The 18,696-nt window shown below is 40.8% G+C and overlaps 1 protein-coding gene across 1 annotated transcript; it reads right to left on the bottom strand.

Moving 5' to 3' along the window:
- Window positions 1-1,468: 1,468 nt before the first annotated feature.
- thrap3a (thyroid hormone receptor associated protein 3a) lies at window positions 1,469-17,502 on the bottom strand. The gene is made up of 11 exons (XM_069142039.1): window positions 17,311-17,502; window positions 11,432-11,576; window positions 7,593-8,528; window positions 6,580-7,269; window positions 6,304-6,476; window positions 5,738-5,849; window positions 5,349-5,433; window positions 3,756-3,937; window positions 3,450-3,633; window positions 3,192-3,335; window positions 1,469-3,057 (listed from the first exon to the last, which is right to left on the bottom strand). Exons 2-11 carry the CDS (start codon window positions 11,551-11,553, stop codon window positions 2,848-2,850), a joined length of 2,838 nt encoding a protein of 945 aa, XP_068998140.1. The 5' UTR covers window positions 11,554-11,576; window positions 17,311-17,502; the 3' UTR covers window positions 1,469-2,847.
- Window positions 17,503-18,696: the final 1,194 nt, after the last annotated feature.

The raw sequence follows: 18,696 nt of genomic DNA, 5'->3' as shown, positions 1-18,696 counted from the left end.
ATAGACAACAGAACCAGGGTACAGCAGCCCCCCCAAAAAAACACACAACAAAGAAAAAAAAAATTGGGGAATAAAAATGTACTTTAATTGCTCTTAATGTTGTTGGAGTAACACAGACCTCTTTGCTCCAGTTAATAGATCACGAAGCTTGGTCATCAGACATGGAGACCTGCTCAGCTCAAGTACTTCATGTTCCTTGTTGAAAAACAAAGTTCTCTCGGTCAAGTCTTTGTCATTTGTAAAGTTTTTTTTTTTTTTTTTTTTTTTTTTTATCTTGTAAAATGTTTCTCCTGGAGAACATACTGTATATTAACTATTACAGCACAACAATGAGCATGAGTTATACAGTACTGTTCAAACCCTTTCAAGTTTTGATCTCTTATCCCATACTTGTGTATATATATCTGATATAATATCAGGAAGGCATATGCTCGCTCCCAAATTTATTCTGCAGCATGACAAAGAGCTCAAACATAGCGCTTTGTATGAAGTTAATTGATATATAAATAAAATGTATGGTGTTTTTGAAAACATTCACACTTGACTTCTAAACCTTTGCATAGCACTGTAAGGACAAACTGCTCCATTTCCGAATACACATGAATTCAAAGTAAGAGTCAAAACTGTAGAATACAAAATGGGACTTCATTTGTTGTGTTTGTCTGAAAATCTGAATGTGTTGTTGTTTGCTGTGCAGCTGAGATATTTGTGTACAAGGTAAAAGTCCCCTATGGGTTTTGCTGTTTGGTCAGTTTGTCAGGTAGAAGTTGTGTCCTTTGTTGAAAAATGGATTTACATGAATTTGCTAGGGTGGCACGGTGGTGCAATGGTTAGCATTGTCGCCTCACAACAAAAAGGTTCCGGGTTCAAATCCGGGCCAGGTCCTTTCTGTGTGGAGTTTGCATGTTCTTCCTGTGCCTGCATGGGTTCTCTCCGGGTACTCCGGCTTCCTCCCACCATCCAAAGACATGCGTCTTGGGTTAATTGGTGATTCTACAAATTGTCTTTAGTTGTGAATGGTCTTTGTTTCCGTCTGTCTAGAAGTGTTGGCCCTGTGATGGACTGGCGACCTGTCCAGGGTGTACCCTGCCTTCGCCCAATGTGAGCTGGGATAGGCTCCAGGCCCCCCATGACCCTGTTCAGGATAAAAGTGGGTATAGATAATGGATGGATGGATGAATTTGCTGCTGTGGTTTGGAGGGAAAATGAGGCAGTTGGAGTTGGACTCCAGTCCTATGGTTCTCAACGTGTATATTTACAATGTACACTAGGCTGTTTATGGTACTGTATGCTCAGTGACCATCTGTGTAACTGTGATAACTGTCTATCTGTGAGCAAAGGTTTCTTTCTTGTCAGTAAAGAGTTAGTTGGAGGATACTACAATGTTTAATGTAAGGTTTTAAAATGATGAACCTCAAATGCTCTCACATCTAAAAGAAATTGCAATAAAAGACACATAAAGGCAAAATTCAAAGTAATCAGTGTTTCTTTAATTTACAGTCTCTGAGGAAAAAAAAGTGACAACTATTTTTCAGAAAAGCAATATTCCCTAAGAAAGTAACCTTTAAACAGTCAAATGAATCTCAATCTGCAGGCCTACATTGTACAAGTAAGACAAGTGCACCCACAGCAAGGCACACACAATATGTTATTAAATTGTACAGGCAGTTGGCCAGATGACATCCAAGACTAGAAAAAAGACAGTGATAATATTGACTGAAAAATCATTCTTATTTTAGGACTCGATAGACTATAAACTGCTCTGTATTTGCATTGTTTTTACAAACAACAGACGAAACAAATTCAAATTTTTAACCAGTTTTATCATGACATCGCACACAATTTACATAGCTGATAAAACACCCATGAAAAATACATCAAAGTCTATGGCAATAAAAATCTCCACCACAATCAAAATCAACATCCTGCCCAGCTAGGTACAAAACTATGATGAATGTCTTTGGAGAAGAAGAAAATAAATGTATCATCACTATCAATAGTATACACTGATAAGTGGTATCCAAGATCAAGCAAAGGCTACTATAGAAATCTCTGATAGAAAAATGTTTCACGAGCATGTAAAATGTACAGGTAGTTTGCCTTAGACGGTTGCATCCAGCTAGAGTTGAGAATTAGTTGGCTGCTATATAATGACAGACAACCTTTGACCCAGTACATTTTGGTCCCATTCTCATATCAGGGTCATTTATAGAGTGGCAAAACAGTGGTGTGTTTATGTCAACATGAACAGTACAGTGTACTTATTGCTGTCATTTTCGCCCAGACTAGACACAGACTTAAAACAACACACAATCTTCCTAACTCTTAGTTGGGAAATGACAATACATTTTAATGCATTTGCAGCATAATCATTTATTGTAGTCTATTTCGAAAACATTTCTTTGTTTTCACAAGTATAAGGCACAAGCTGATTCAACTAACAATGTGCAGTAATTTTCTCTTGCAAATTCAAAATACAAGAGCTTAAGTGAGCTATTTTCTAATCACCCTCATGAGAAATGTGTAAATATTATTATAATGCTGAAATTCATTTTACCAAATAAAGCAAAGAAAGGTAACAAAAACTTGAATAGAATTTTCACGAGAAACACCAATTCACCCTAAAACAGTGCTTGTATTAGTCACAATCTGTATCCTGATGTAGGAAACGGTTGTGTCTAGTCAAAGTGAAATTTAAGCAAAAGTTTTCATAGCAGTAGCCGAGACTTAAAACATATAAATCTGCATTTACGGTCCATTGTGGTGGATAAAAATCAGTCAGATCACATAACGACACAGAAGACAGTTAAGATTTTCAGCAGACTGCTTCACCGCTCAAGTATTGTCTCAGTCCATTTCTGCCCCTTTATGGTCCTGTTCTGCCTCTTTGTCCTGCGCGCTGCCGTTGGCGTGGAACTTATCGAGGGCCCATTTAGTATCGGAGCCCCCGGTGGCTTTGCGGATGATGAATCGTGCCCTTCCACGTGGGAAGCTTCCCCGTCCTCGCCCTCGGCCGTCCATCCACTTGCCCTCTGACTTCAATTCTCTGTCGTCGTGCTGAAAATTTTAAGAACAAGCGATGAAGATGTGTCAAGCAAACAAAATCTAATGTGTAGTCGGAAATGTGGTACCACATGACAGCAGGTGGGTGATAAAATCAAACTATAAATGAGGAAAGAAATCAATCCTACCAAGTAGTATTTTTTGCTCTTTGGAGTATATTCTGGGTCCCAGTCGTCACTTTTTAGGTGCACTGCCACGTTCACAGGATTACAGTGTGAACCGTTTCCCTGATTATTGCCTCTGTTCCAGCCCCTTCCACGAATTCTCACTTGCTATAATTAGAGAAAAAGACAAGGAATTGAAAAGGAGCAAAAATCCCTGACAGAACAAACTGTGCAAGTCAAAGACTCCCATTGCTCCAAACTCTGCTCTTTTATTAAACTTACAAATCCTTCACAAGGCCGTCCTCTTTCAGCTGATCCTGGTGACTCCTTTTGACCCAGCTGTGCCCTGTTGAAACCTTCATCTTTTGAATCCGATTTTTCATGAGGTAAACCTTCATCTTTTTGAGACTTAGAAGATGAAGAAGATGACGATGAACTGGAGCGAGAACGCTTCTTCTTACTTTTCCTGAAAAAGGAAATGGTACATGCAAATTCCTCCATTTCCAGCTGTTTATAGTGCATCGTATATGAACAGAATCATTCAACATATTAGGAGATGAACAATAAAGACCAGACAGTTGCACATACTTTGATTTCTTGCGGTGTTTGGAGGACTTTTCCACAGATCTCTCTCTACAAGAATCTGGGGAATCTCCCATATCTCTTCCCCGATCCTGATTATAATCTCTTTCATGGGTGGAATATTTTTTGCGGCGCTCAATATCCAAACGAAGGTCCATTGGATCACCCTTCATTTTTTCTCCGCCGTCCTGAGCAAATCAAAACAGAACACAACGTCGTGGACAGACTTTGGATTAGCATGTAGATGCTATCAGTCTGCTCAGCCAAGCTGGTTTATAAATTAAATGGTGATGTCCTTGGGAAAAGTGGGGAAAAGACCTGGGTGGCAGCCAGCTGGCATGAATAAACCAAGCCAATCTGGAGGGAATTTTCCAGTGTACTTAAACAGCCAAACCAGCAGTTTTACATACTTATTAGAAGAAATTGGAATCATTCTCCAAAGCCTGTGTTTCAGAAGGATTTTTTTTTTGCATCCTCAAAGCAGCTTTTTAAATATGGTATGAAAATCAACTTGAAAAGATGTTAGCAACGCAGTCCATCACAGTCAACATTAAGTCAGCTTTTTCTTATGGCAAAGTTATGTCATTGCATGGTGAAATGTCAGAACGGTGTGTTTTGAAGACCTTCTCAGTGGTGCATTCAAGTGCTAGTGGGACATGCCAACATTCATGAGGAATCCACTCAGTCCACTCAACAGCAACAAACGGCACCAACTTATTTCCCATCATCCTTCCTTGCTTGTTTGCCTTCCACGCTTCACAATAGTTCCGGCATCTCATTTCCACATTTTAAATGGCTGAGCTTCAGCAACGAGGTGCGTTTAGGTTATTCAAAACACACCAGGTGGTTTCAGAACAGTTGCTGAATGTTCACTGCGATGACTTTTCTATTTCAAACTAGTTATTGTATGTTGATTATCATACCATACTGACACCATGAACTGGCTCCAATAGCTGCATTGAGCTAATCTCCATGGAAACCAATCTAAAGACTTTGCGATATTGGGAATTAACTTGGTAATACACCAATGTACTTCATAGGAACTTGGTTGTGGCATGCAAAACGAGTATGGCTCTTCAACAGTGTAGAACAATGAGATATGATTGTTCATGCTACCTTAAGTTTACTTGGTTCTTAGTAGTATTTTCTCCTGACATTTACAGATTGACCTGTTGTGTCCATGCGCATCAATAGGAAATATTATCTCTTAAAATGTTAAGCATTTAAATAGAAGCGCAGGTGCATGAGGTGCTTGCTGTTGGTTATTTCCGTTCCGTAATTTCTTTAAGAAATACTTACGAAGACGATTGCTTAGAGTCCTTTGAACAGCTTTGGCACAGAGGCTTCCATTTCTGACCTTATTTGATTCATTAGCCTTGGTCAGGCTTGTGCCCACAATACAACCAATTCACCATGTGAGGCGACATAACAAACATCAAAGTCAAAGTGCCTTATTTTGCCTTTCTTGGACTTGGAGCATCTCCCTTCAAGGAAAGCCACAGGCTTCAGGAGAGTGTAGTCTAAAGGCATCTGGCTTGCTCACTTGTTTGCTGTTGTTTGTCTTTCCAACATACGTCATACTGCAAAATGTTCAGTCACCTTGTAAGTGCCATCCTCTGAGCTTTTCATCGCCTCAAAAAGTTGCGAGTGTTTCTTAAAAGCACTTGGTGAAACATCAATTCGCCTGTGAGGGAAAAAAAAACACAGTTTAGGCCAGAAAATGAACCACAGTACAGGTGCCACAACAAACAAACAGACTGTGAGCTACATTGAACCAGAAAGGCAACATAAAACAGAAAAAAAAAAAAAAAGAAAACAACTGCTGTGAAAATAAAACTGACCTCCATCAAGCATGAGAACAAATAAGCCAAGATAGTCTGTTGATTTATCAGGTAGGAAAGATGAGAGAAATACCTGAAAGCTGTTAAAAGAGGAGGTGAAGCCACAGCACACTGAAGGTGAGAGGGTCACTCAATAGGCGACTCTACCTGTGTATCTCTGGGCTTTTTCTTGGCTTCATCATTTCCTTCTCTGCAGCTTGTCTTTGGTACAAGGTGAATCGCTCGTTTAGAGTCAGGCCAGAAGACGGAAAGTGCTGAGCTGTGAGAGTAGATGGAAGAAAAAATGAAGGCAATGGTTGCATCTAGATTTGTTATAATTAGGACGTTGTAGATAATACTGCAAATCACAATGAACAGGAGTGCTTCGGGGCAATATTAGAGTTGAATATGAGTTTTGTGTCATAGCGATGAGGAAGCCTGATTTGACAAATGTACTTATGTGTGTCTTGTATTGTTTCTATTCTATATTTGCCAAACCTACTGTTTTGCCTACATAATATGGATTTTTTTCAGAACAAAATGTACTTGTGAAGCAGTTTGCTAATGACAGTTAACTTGAGCATACTTTGAGTCACATTAATGGTCAAAGTAAATGCACGATAGTGTGTGATTCTGAAAAACAGGTGACTCGTATCGTTACTGCAAAACTTGTCACAGATTATTGTGAGTTGGGAATCGAATGGCAAGACGTGGCTTAGAGGCAGATAACTCACCTTTGATGTGGTGAACAATGGTGACAATGTGTTGAGCAAACAGCTCAGAGGGACTCCTCTGTAACGGAGAAGCCTGAACATGCTGAAAGATGGAGCGAAACCCCTGATCCTTTTTTGAGGACTGCACAAGGTCCTGAGACAACTGTCGCTCCTCTGCTAAAATATCTGAAGAGCTGAAATGACAAAAAAAAAAGAAAATCTTTGGTCTTTTGCTCTTAATAGAAAATAGACTAAAATTCAAACAAGTAACACCTAACACCACTAAACGATGCTCACCTCATCAGGCTATCTCCAAGGAAATTCATTCTCACATTAAATTTAGCCCCGTGGTTTCTCAAGGACATGAGAGGTGAGTCCTCTCCTCTCACCATAAGCATCTCTCTGTCAGAGTTCCTCCTTAGTGGGGGAGGAGATGGGATCGGAGGAGATTTGGCCATCTTCCTGGCTTTGCAACTCATGTCAGGGGTCAGTTCTTCAAATTTCCCTGTTAACTCCCTCTTGGCGAGGGCAGCAGCGATGGCCGCTGCTTTATCCTGCTTTCCACTGAGATATATCTCCTCTGCCATGGCGTCGAGGTCACTGTTAGCAAATTGCGGGTAGGCTGCATTCTGCCATTTGCCGAGGCAATCCTCAAACAGTTCTCGGGCTGAGCGAGTGACCTTGCTCTTTGGCTTAGAGGACTCGTCTCCATTATGCAAGTCTCTTTGAAGGGATTTTGAATGAGGCTTGATGATCGTCTCATCCTCTTCCTCCCCGTCAGCAGACAGAAACGGAGAAGCTTTCAAAAAGCTGTTCAGAGACACTTCACCATCAGTGTCAACGTTGTACTTTCTTGACACGGAGTCAGAGATAACTGCAGATGCTTTGCCATTTACTTTCCCGTGCTCCGCATCTGCATCATTTGCGTCCGTGTTCTTGCCATTTTCCCAAGATGATTTTCCTTTTTTGTTTTGCTCCTCCAAAAACCTAAGCAATGAAAAAGAGATAAATAGCTTTATCGAACTGGCCAATGGCAACAGATTTTTTGAAGAAAACAGTGAAATATGAGAATTGAACAAGGGCTTTATCTATTAAATTAAAGACATAAAAGCATCAGCGCTACAAATGATGAATGCTGCTTTATTTTGAATCCCTCTAAATGTTATTTCAATCTATTATCAGAACTGCAGTTTACTCAAAATTTGCAAAGTCAAGATAAATCATTATGTGGCCTGACAAATTAACCAAACAGTCATCAATCTTATATGTTGCTAAAACAATGTGATGATTACGTGTAAAACTGGGCTTACTTCCTGAAGGCAATGGAGATTGCCGTTTTATCTCCATCCAGGTATTCCTCATTGGAGAAGAAGTCAAAGCTGGAAAGCATTGGATTTAGACCTTCATGTGAGGGTTTCTTTGTTGAGGAAGAGCTACAGACCATCTGCCTGGTGGGGGCGCCATTGCTGTTGTCATTGGTGATTTTAGGGGGACTTGGCTGGTTAGTAGTTTGGCTGCTCGGACCAACAATAACAGCAGCGCTTGCCAGAGGACTATTTTTCTTATGGCTGCTGCTGCTGCTGCTGCTGCAGTCGGTCAAGCCCTGCCAGTTCCCCTCACTTTTCCCACTTCCTGCTCCTTCTTTAGCATCTCCTGGCAATAACCCCACATGCTCCGCTGGCTCCTCATCTCCCCCTCCTCCCTTTTGGACCTCCTTGGAAGCCAACTGCTCCTCTTTCACATCTTTGGAGTTTTGGTTAGCCAGCAACAGGGCTGACCTGCATTTAGGAGATGAGGAGTGCGATGAGGAAGACGAATGCTGCGAGTGTCGGGATAAAGGAGACGAGGATCGGTCAGAGTGCTGGGAATGACCGTGAGGGGGGCTCCCTGAGCGTTTCTGCAAACATTGCGATCGTCCTCGTGAATAGTTTTGCTGCTGGTGCTGCTGTTGTTGCTGTTTTTGAGGATGCTGCTTGTAATTCTTCCAGTTAGGGCGATAGTTGTTGTTGTTGTTGTTGTTGTTGTGGTGGTGGTTGCCGCCGTTGTTGTTGTAGCCGCCACCCCGACCACCACGCTGATAGCGCCCTCGTGGGAAGTAGCCCCGCCCTCGGCCCCTGAAGTTGTAGGGCCTCCGGAAGCCGCGGTGGTAGCCCCGGAACTCCCGGCTGTTCTGGTATCCCCTTGAATATTTCTTGTCCCGGTTATGAGATGGAGAATGAGATCGTGACCGTGACCGAGACCTAGAGCTAGGGAAAAAAATGATGGAGGAAAAAAAAAGAACTCACTTTTAAAAAAAAAAAAAAAAAGAAAAAAAGAGGTAAATGTAGGTCAGAAATAATTTTTTTTACTGGTTTCTGGCCGCAAAAATAGAAAATACAGAGCAATGTTATGTAATGCAATGTAACTGCCACAAACACTAACCAACAACACGTTGAGGTCTTGATACAGTTTCAACAACACAGAACGATGCACGTGTACATCTTTCTTATTTATCGCCCTATCTTTATTTTCATCAGAAAACATTCACTATTGCCTCCAAAGGTGGCGCATACTTAATTATTTATCCCACTGACATACAAAATAAGCAGGTCAGTCTTATTAGCATATAAACTCTTGACTTTTGTCTCACAATGACTGTGTAGCGCACCGAATGACACGATGGCTGAAAAGATGTTACAGTCGGATGACCGATTACAACCAGAAACTCTTTATTATACCACTTAAACCATTTTACAGGCTCCAAACATTCATCAACCAAGTTCACCATCGGTGTAACATCTGGAAAAGACATCATAAAACCATCAAACATAATATTTAAAAGTAAAGCGATGTGCGGAAGTGCAGCCATATATCAGTTGGAACCGGCCAAACACGCATAACGTGTGTTTCCACGTCAAGAGAAGCCCACTAAGGAGTACTGCATGGATGTAAGCAGAGGGTTCACAGTGTAGTGCTGAGCCAGGCTGCAGAGTCCCATTAGTCCACATGGTGGCTCCGCTGCACCTCACATAGCCTCATGCAATACTTTAGCATGAACTTTTTTTACTCCGTCTTCAGATTATAACCACAATGTACAATGTTCTTCTCCTCCTTAAATCAATGATTCAATCAGACCAGCATGCGCGTTTAAAGTCGAACCACATTTCAACACAATGTCCCCAAATTTTCACAGCCATGTTTGAGATTATGCTTCAGGTTTTGAGCAGACATCTAACTAGTTGTGATGTACGAGTATTTATTCTACAACTACATCGTCAGCAACTTTTATACGGCTACAGTGAAAAGTATCGGCTCAGTGTTCCCATTAAAAAAAAAAAACCTTCACATAAGACAAAGCCTTGCTGAAATTTTCTATATTTTAGGAAACTCACAAAATAGTGCAGAACAATCATCTTTACTGACCGAGCAAAGAACCACCACAGCACATGCAAACGCGTTATAAAGATACATAAACGGGCTTCAAAGAAAAACGTATAACTCACCTAATGTGTTTTTTCATTGGAGTACAGAGTGATTAAAGAAGGCAGCGCACCGAGCAGCACTGCACACTCACAGAGCGAGCTACAGACACTGCATCTCCTCTGGCCAGCTCTGGCGAAGCAGCGAGTCACATGCACCGTACGAGAGGAGGGAAAAAAAAATCTACTCGAATTCTTTGACTCTATGTTTGCCAATTACAAGGTCTGTTCAACAAGATTAGGGATTTTTTATTTATTTAATTTTTTTTTTTTTAACAAGAGATTGTTCAGACTCAAATTGTTCTCCTGACACCATTATCTTGACCTCCAGCAAGATACACTGTGGCTTGTCAGTCTGCAGTGTGAGGAAAGTACTTAACTAAGTGTTGCTAATACTGTCGTCCTCTGCAGACTGGTAAAAGCAAGATATAGTGACCGTGGGAGAGTGAGGTGACTTTCACAACCCAGCAGCCTATGTTGTACCTCCATCTCTGACTGTGGTAGAGCAACAATGGTTGAACATCAAAAAAAGATATTGGCAACAGAAAACTCATTATTTTTGGGGATGACTTGCTCGCTGGTGTGTCGGAAAACAAATATTTTCTGCGTTCATGTGTGCATTTCCTGCTGTCTTTGTATGCGAATCTCTATTTACGTGTACATCATGCAAATGTGTGCATCCATGCAAGACCACACTCCGTTTGCACATGTGCAAGGTGGATTCAGGAAGAGTAAACCATGAGATTCTGGTTTACATGACGTGTCTCCTCTTTATGCTTATTCTAATACAAACTGCAACATTGCCAGGAAATGATCTACCCCGCCATTTTATTGCAGTGCCACAGTCATTATGCCAGAAACAGCAAAGCTATCAGATTTCTTTTTTTTTTTTTTTTTCCCCCAAATGCATATTGCAGTTCGCAGATAACCCCTCAGCCGGGGGATTTCGACAGCCATAACAACAAACAGCAAACACTGCCTTCTTGATTAAAGGCCAGATTCAAATATTTGCACTGAGATTAACTGATATGCAAATATTATTTTCCTATGTAATGAGAACCGCACAATAATAATAATAACCCAGCCTAATTTAACCAGATTTCCGAAACCGACAGCTGAACTCTTTCTCAAACATCAATTTCCTTTGGATACAGAAGCCAAATTCAGCTTTGTCTATTCATGAGAACCAAATTTATAAAGTCCAGGACAAGACGAGGCTTTGCATAGGACGATCAACAGATATATGGCATACGGGAAAAGCTGGTTATAACAGAGCAGGGAAGTACTTGTTGACATTGCCTATATATATATATTTTTTACATGTCAAATCGTTATTCACCTTAAATTCCCAATCCTTTTGGACAAGTAAAGATTTACAACATAGAATTGAGTAAAAAGGGGTATTACATTATGGGACGATCAATGTTGACGTCTGTGCATAACGAGGCACTTGCTACGAGTTTATCTTTTCCTCATGACAACAAACTCATTCATACTTGGGAAGCATTTTGTGAATTACGGCATTCTTCACTCGCATGTAGCCGTATGATACTTTTTTTTCAAGAATCCGTTTTTAAACTTTATTTTAGTAAGTCAGATTTGGCAGCCAGGGAGCATCTTCAACAATAAATGCAGCTGATCTTGACCACAAATACACAGTATACAGCCAAAGAAAGGAGGATTGTTCGTACCTGTAGCGGTGCTTCCTCGACCGGGACCTGGAGCGACTTCTAGAGCGGGAGGTGGAACGGGATCTTGACCTGAACCTTGATCGGCTCCGAGATCTAGAGGCTGACTTTGTGGACCTGGACATCACTGCACTCAGCCCACCTCGAACTGTCACACAAAAGCGTCGTACAATCGGGTTAGGATACAAGAAAATGATGTCAGAGCTAGCAGTACACGTGCTAAAAGAAAAAAGTTAATCCAATCACCTTTTCAAGGCGCTGCCACCATAGAATTGATTGTATTCATCTAAGAGAGCAGTTGAAATAAAAAGGCATAGAAGAAAAACGAATTTTAAGAAAGGCAAGAGTTAAATATCCTTGAAACAAGATATCTGACAAAGAACTACCCGGGATGCATTTCAAAAGCAGCTTTCCTGACAAAGCTGTGTGAAGAAACAGAACAGCTGTGAAAAAGGAAGGAGGCAATCTGTAGGAGTGTAGGGCATCCAAACAGAAGCAGTTTTATTTAGTCACTGATCATTTGCATAAAGGGCTGTCTTCTGTCAGTCATCTGACTATCTTTTGAGCCCACTACAAAACAATATATAATAATACGAAAATACACATATCTGTATGATGCACTATAGTTTTTGTATTTCCTTCACAACAGAGGACTTTTCTGTCTAATTAACATAAAACTAGTGATGGAAATGTTTGTTCTTAGTTCACCGTTTCCACAAAAAGACAAGAGTTTTTTTTAATAAGGTGGAATAAAGCCAACATGTCCAGTACCCTTAAGTCAGTCTTAAGTTATCCCTAAATGATCAACTGACATATAAAAAAGTATTCTTAAACCCTCACCACTGACAACTTCATATACTCTGTATATTTAATATTTATGAGAAAAGTGTGAACTTGTTTAGCGGCAGTTGAGTGTAACAAATGAAACGTGTAAATGTGAAGTCATGCGCTAAAATGTTTCACACAAACAACTGAAGTGACTGTTTTGAAGTTATGAAAACTATATGGAAAGTGTTAAACTTCAAAATGCATTTTTACATCATCGTAAACACGCAGGAGTATTTACAGACAATATAAGACTGGACTTTTCTAGCCTTTGCATGTTTTTTTTGCCTTGTGTTCCTGATTCTGGTTACTGTTAAACTCGAATCCAACTTATCCAAAGTTAAATATTAAAACTTAATGTCACCCCACTAGATTGAAGGGGAAATAGGTAATTGATTATTTCACTATGCCCCTGACCCGAGTTCTGTGTGCGCAGCTCAGTGCACACCGACCTCAGTATACTTTTAACTTCAAAGGATGTTTCTTTTCAACTCTTCCAGGGCTTCACTTGTAGACTCCCTGAATTATACTCGTACTGCTCTATAGTAAGGGGGTGTAGTTCCTTCCCGGGTCCACAAGGCATTATCTGTGACATATGATCCTCATACAGTAAAAGCCCGGGATCAAATAATTGATCTTTCATTATGAGAGTCCTCTTCAGGGACTTTGGAGGGAGGAAATTGCCGACTACACATGACAGGGATTTCAAAAGCAGCGCACGCTATCACATGGTGGTCCCAGTGCGCATCCTTGCTACTATTTTGGAGAGCATTGAAATAGATCCATCTTCCCCCGCCTGCTCCTCGTGCTTTATGAACTTCCCACTCTCCTCATTCCTGGCAGCTTGTTGTTTTTGGCTTTAAGAGAATAATTTCCTGAAGGTCCAGCCTCAACAGACTGTCAGCTTTGCTTACTGTGCACATTCAATGGCATTCAGATGTGCCCCCTTCTCCAGCATGTGGCAACTAAACAGTAACATCAATAAATTCTGACAGCCCTCCTAATTTTGGCTCAGTGAATCGAAAGATGTTGGTCCTGTAGGCAGCTCTGGGGGGAAAACTTTAATTGTAGAGGATTATTTTGAGTTTGTTGTAATAGCTGTAATAAGATGTTTAAAGCAAACACATCTGTGTTTCAGACATTTTCATATGGCTGAAAATAGTGTTCTTGAAACCGTCGAATGGGATGTCAGAGGAAACGCTCCACAAAACGGCTACACAAAGCCAGGCTTCCCAGCCAAAGTAACTACTGCATTATGGCTGCTTTATTAACACACCAGAACATCATGTTAGCGGTACGTCTGCACATTAGGAGCATACAGTGTGCGAGCAAACGACTGTCTTCGCCTGTTTATTTGGCGGAATCAAACGGTGGGATCCGTTTCGATAGCTTCACTCTGAGCTCACGACTGATAACCAGCTGCAGCTGCCTTCGCGCCACACTGTGTGGTCTGCAGCCCAATCACCGAGATTTCTGCCCCTCAGAAAGGCTGTGGCAAGCTCGGTCTGTAATCACTCGCTACTAGATTGCCACACGCCAATATACTCACTGACACACATGCACGCAAATGCAAAAGCTCGTGTCTTACTCGACCCGTGAAGACTTTTAGTTGAGTCTGCTTTCTCACATTTACTGTATCCTGAACTGCCGACCACTGAAATGACGGAGATATTAATCACTGTACCCTGACAACGGAGTCACAAAAGCGCGGCGTGTTTCCTGTTTTCAAATTAAATTTCAGAGGGTTTTTTTTCATTGTGTTATTACTGGGTGTCCTTGTCACTGAGTTGAGGCTAAATAGAACGACAACAAACCGGAGCACACTGGTTCTTAGTATATTTAATCAGAGATACATTACCCTTACTTGAGGTTGTCTCTGAGTACTTTGGGCAACTTTGGTGACCTTTTAACAAACAAGACAAAACAGGAACATCAAAATATAAACTGAAACGGCGCAGTAAATTGGAAAATCAGGTCTACAACACGGCTGGCAGAAAAATAATGGTCTCAAAGTACAGAAGTTAAAGGCGGAATAGATGTTTTGAAACTAAAATGGAATCAAAGTGATAATTGGTCTCAGACGGCAGGAGCCTACGCACACGCACACACGCACACGCACACACACACACACACACGCACACGCACACACACACACACACGATTAAGACTCTGCTTCGAGTGGAGAGCGACAGCTGTGTAATCCTCATCAGCTGTTTATTTCATGTAATGGCAAAAGTAGCTCTGATCAACAATGGGCCGGCAACTCGATACACAGCTCAAAGAGAAACACTCCACTCAATCAGCCGCCCTATCATTAAGACCAGGATACCACAGTAGCAGCTGGAAACACATTTGCTATCTATATGTGCCCCCGAGACACCCCGCTCGCCATTACAGAGAAGCCCCAGCAACTGTCATTGGTACAATGTTTGGTTATTGAAATGTGGCAGCCCCTCCTGGTGTTCCCTCAAGAAACTTTTCACATGCACGGAGAGGAAGCCGATGGCATTATTCAAGACGAGATAAAGCTTTGAGCTTCCTTTGTGTGTTATTTAAAAAAAAAAAAAAAAAAAACACTTCTGAGTAGCTGTTTGAATGAGTTTTCGGTGACACTTTCTTTTGTCTTCAGGGAGCAACAGTAGCTGCTAGAAAAACAAATGATGATTTTTTTTTTTTTTTTTTTTTTTAAATTTCACTTTATTAATCCCCGAGGGGAAATTTCTTCGCTACAGCAGGGGGGCTCTCAGCGGGGAGTTGCTGCAACAGGCTGACTTCACACAAACATTAACTGCAACGTTAGTCTTTGTTAATGACCGGCAAGAACAGATGACAACAACATTCAAATTGGCTTTAAAGGTCACACTGCTAAGCCGGAACTTGTTTCTGCTTAAATGATTTAGGTAAATTTTTGTTAAAAAAAAAAAAAAAGAATAGAAGTAGTTTTGTTGCCTCGCTTAAACAGCCTAAGTAAATTGTACTATTTTGAGGTGATCACTGGGTAAACTGGTAGTTTTAAAAGGTAGCCTAAAAAAAATCTTTCTTTTGCCAAAGAAATGGGTGAACTACAAATTTTAAGTTGAATAAACTTAAAACATAAGTTGTTGTTGTTGTTTTTTTTGCCTGAACCGCAATGCAGCAAGGTGTCAGAATCTGATCGGCTAATCGTCTTAAGACTTGTCAGGGTATCTTTGATGAACGGACGTCGCGCCTTTTTCTTGTTTTTACAAAGTTTGCTTTGCGTTTCTGCATCGTACTCAAGATACTCTCTCCTGAAGTTGGTTCTACTTTGACAAGTAGTTAGTTAATTCACTTATTCATTCACTTAAATCATTTAATCATTATTTTGAGGCAAGGGGTTACCTCAAAATAATGATTAACTAAAATCAACTTACCCGGGTTTACAGTGCACCACAAGCTGCAGCTAACTTTATGCTACCTCAGTGTCCCCCTCTTCTTCGCCAGGCAACCTGTTTATGTAAATATCTGTGGGGCTATTAACCACCCAGGTATATTGTTACGACCATCAGCAGGTTGTAGACTAACAACTCTGCCACTGTGTAGTTTCTATGATTTATATTAGGCTACATCTGCCTGGAAAATGGCAGCACCACAGAGGCATCCTCGCACCGACATGCTTCTCAGTTCTCTGTCATCACCACATTTGTGGAGCTCTCCTGCACAGAGGAGGGAACCCATCTGCTAAAGGTCCTCTCTATTTTGGTCATTTGGGAACAGCCTGGCAAATGTTGACTTGTAGTTTTACCAATTGATTTTCCAAAACACCCTCAGTTGTCGTTTGCTTTCTTGCAGCTTGGAATCTCTGCATAAAGCCAGAGGCACAGTTTATGTAGCTAATCATGAGTGGCACAAATGGAATACTTTCTGCGGTAGAGGCACAGTGTATTTGATTGTGTGAGGATTATGACACCAAATGGTAAAAAGTTGGATGTGAAAATTTGCACTTTTGTGAAAAAGTGAGAATATTCACAGGACCCCACAGAAGCCCCTGTTATACTTTCAGTCCATTCACAGAGTGGATGGCCCAAACCAAAGTGAAAAGAAAACTTTTGTTTTTGTAGTGCTTCTGCCAATACAGTTGGACATGGCCACATGTTGTGCGTGTACTTATAGTGCAGCCTGTATTTGCTAAAGAGGATCAGCCTCAACCAGGATCCTGCAGCTGCAGGATACATGCAGAACAAGGTTGTTGTTATTTTTTTGGATCCCCATAAATAGATTCACGTTGGACCAGAAAACCCAAACAGATGAGCATTTACAGAGACAATGAGAGACACAATTTTGTGTTGCTATATATGACTTGGCAGGCTTGATTGTAGCTGTTTACTGTAGGTGGAGGGACAACTTGGTGAAACGTGCAATCACACCAGTCATTCTTTCACCGACCTAACCGCTAAAAACAGCAGTCACACAACTAGTTAGAACGAGGGGCTCATTTTACTGAAGTCCCCATTAAATCCTCCGGTGGTCTGGAGATGCACTTTAGAACATTACTAACCATTAAACAATGTTGACTGCATCACACTGGCATTTTCACTTTACTCAGTCAAGTGGCATGTTGAGAGGCAGACTACTTAAAAAAAAAAAAAAAGACAGCATAGGCAAGCAAGTGGGTCATGTGCTGGATGGGATGCACAGTGCATCTCCTTTGGCGTCTCTTCATAGGCATCATGCGTAACGATGCATCGAACCAAGCGTCAAGAAAATAGTAAGTCTACCAAAGAGACACTTAACATCACATCTGGTGAATTGACAACTATGGCTCCCTTTGATGATTAAACAAAAAAAAACAAAAACAAAAACAAAAAAAGCCGTAATGGTCGGTATTTGTGCGCAGAAATGGACTCTTTTTTTTTTTTTTTTTACCGCGAATGATCCCGGTGCTGAGCAATTTCACTTTACCGACTGTACGTCTTGTATTTCATGTTACTGCCACAGAAAAGATATTATTACTAAAACTTTCATTTTCATTTTCTACATAAATGTTGCGCCGAAATAGTGACACACAGGATTAAAAAAAATAAAAATAAACCGCTTACCGGTCGGCGTTGTCCTTCAGTTGTCGTCGCGTCACATTCAGGCACCACGGTTTAATGTAGAGAAAAGTAAAAGACAATTTCTCCCTGGTCTTCTGTGTGTCTGCGCTGTTGTGTCAGACCTATGTGTGTGTGTGTGTGTGTGTGTGTGTGTGTGTGTGTGTGAGTGAGAGTGAGAGTGTGTGTGTGTGTGTGTGTGTGTCTCGGCTGAAGTCTGCGGTGTTCAGAGAGAGAGAGGGGGGGGGGGGTGTGGCAGCAGCTCTGTGCCGCTCAGGGGTTCATGTTTCCTTCCGCCTTTACCGCCGTCGGTCAAAACACTTTCGTTACATCGCAGTGTTGTAAACTGTGGATTAGAAATACAATAGGATAAATGGGTCTGCAGCCTTTTATTAACATCATGTATTGGGAGCCTAATAATCCCCAGATCACAGCTCACTGTAGTGACTATATTTCTACGGGTAAAAGCTACTGAGTGTCTGTCCTGAACGAGGATGTTTGATTTATTATTGTTGTATTGAGGACATATTACTATTATTACAAGTATTTATCATTAGGCTCCTTGCTCTTTTCTGTTTGTCACCAGCTATTAGTTGACAGTACATTAACTCTGTATGTTAATGTGCCACTTATGCACCACTATACACCTGCAACAGTCCACTGCAGTTAAATTCAAATGATCTGCCATAATTTGTATAGATGCCTATAATGTTCAGTTTATAAACATTGTCATTACGTTGGGAATTATTTTTGCACTTGTGGGCGTAGTGGTAATGTTTTACTATGTTGTTCCTAAAATTTGTATCCCTTACATGTAAAAAGGGAGGACAAAAAGTTAGGAGCACCTTTCACTATAATGTAGTCCTACACCAGTGCAAACACTTTTAACGTTGACCTCAGTAATAAACATTTCACCAAATTTACATTTTTGACACGTTTGTCAACAAAAATGGAACATTATAAACTTCCCCTAAAGTAAATTTATGGTAGATATGTTGTACTGAACTGCAATAAAATGAACAGTTTTATGTAGTTTAGTAAGTATCCGTTGAGCAGGAAATGTGCTTTTCAAAAGTAGTGACCAGATACTTGCAGAGAAACTGCACGGAAATGAACTCAGCATCCACCCAATTGCATCTCTTTCAACAGCATCTCACAATCTGCAGTGGCTCAACTTTGCAGATAACGATTTTCTATGCATAACACAGATGAGTTCCTTTCACTCCATATGTTCTTGTGCAATAAAGAAAAGTAGCAATGTCTGCAAATGCATTTCATAGTAAACTTAAAGGCACCACCAAAAAAAATCTGTAATCCATTCAAGCACTTCATGTCTGTTTTTACCAATAATCACAATAGAGATGTGAAATATTGCTTGCATTTATAGTATTA

This window comes from Embiotoca jacksoni, unplaced genomic scaffold, assembly GCF_022577435.1.
Source record: "Embiotoca jacksoni isolate LCO1_2020_lvr unplaced genomic scaffold, fEmbJac1.0.p SCAF_11, whole genome shotgun sequence".
In the NCBI taxonomy this organism is placed as follows: Eukaryota; Metazoa; Chordata; class Actinopteri; family Embiotocidae; genus Embiotoca; species Embiotoca jacksoni.
This window is presented reverse-complemented; position numbering and strand designations above follow the sequence as displayed.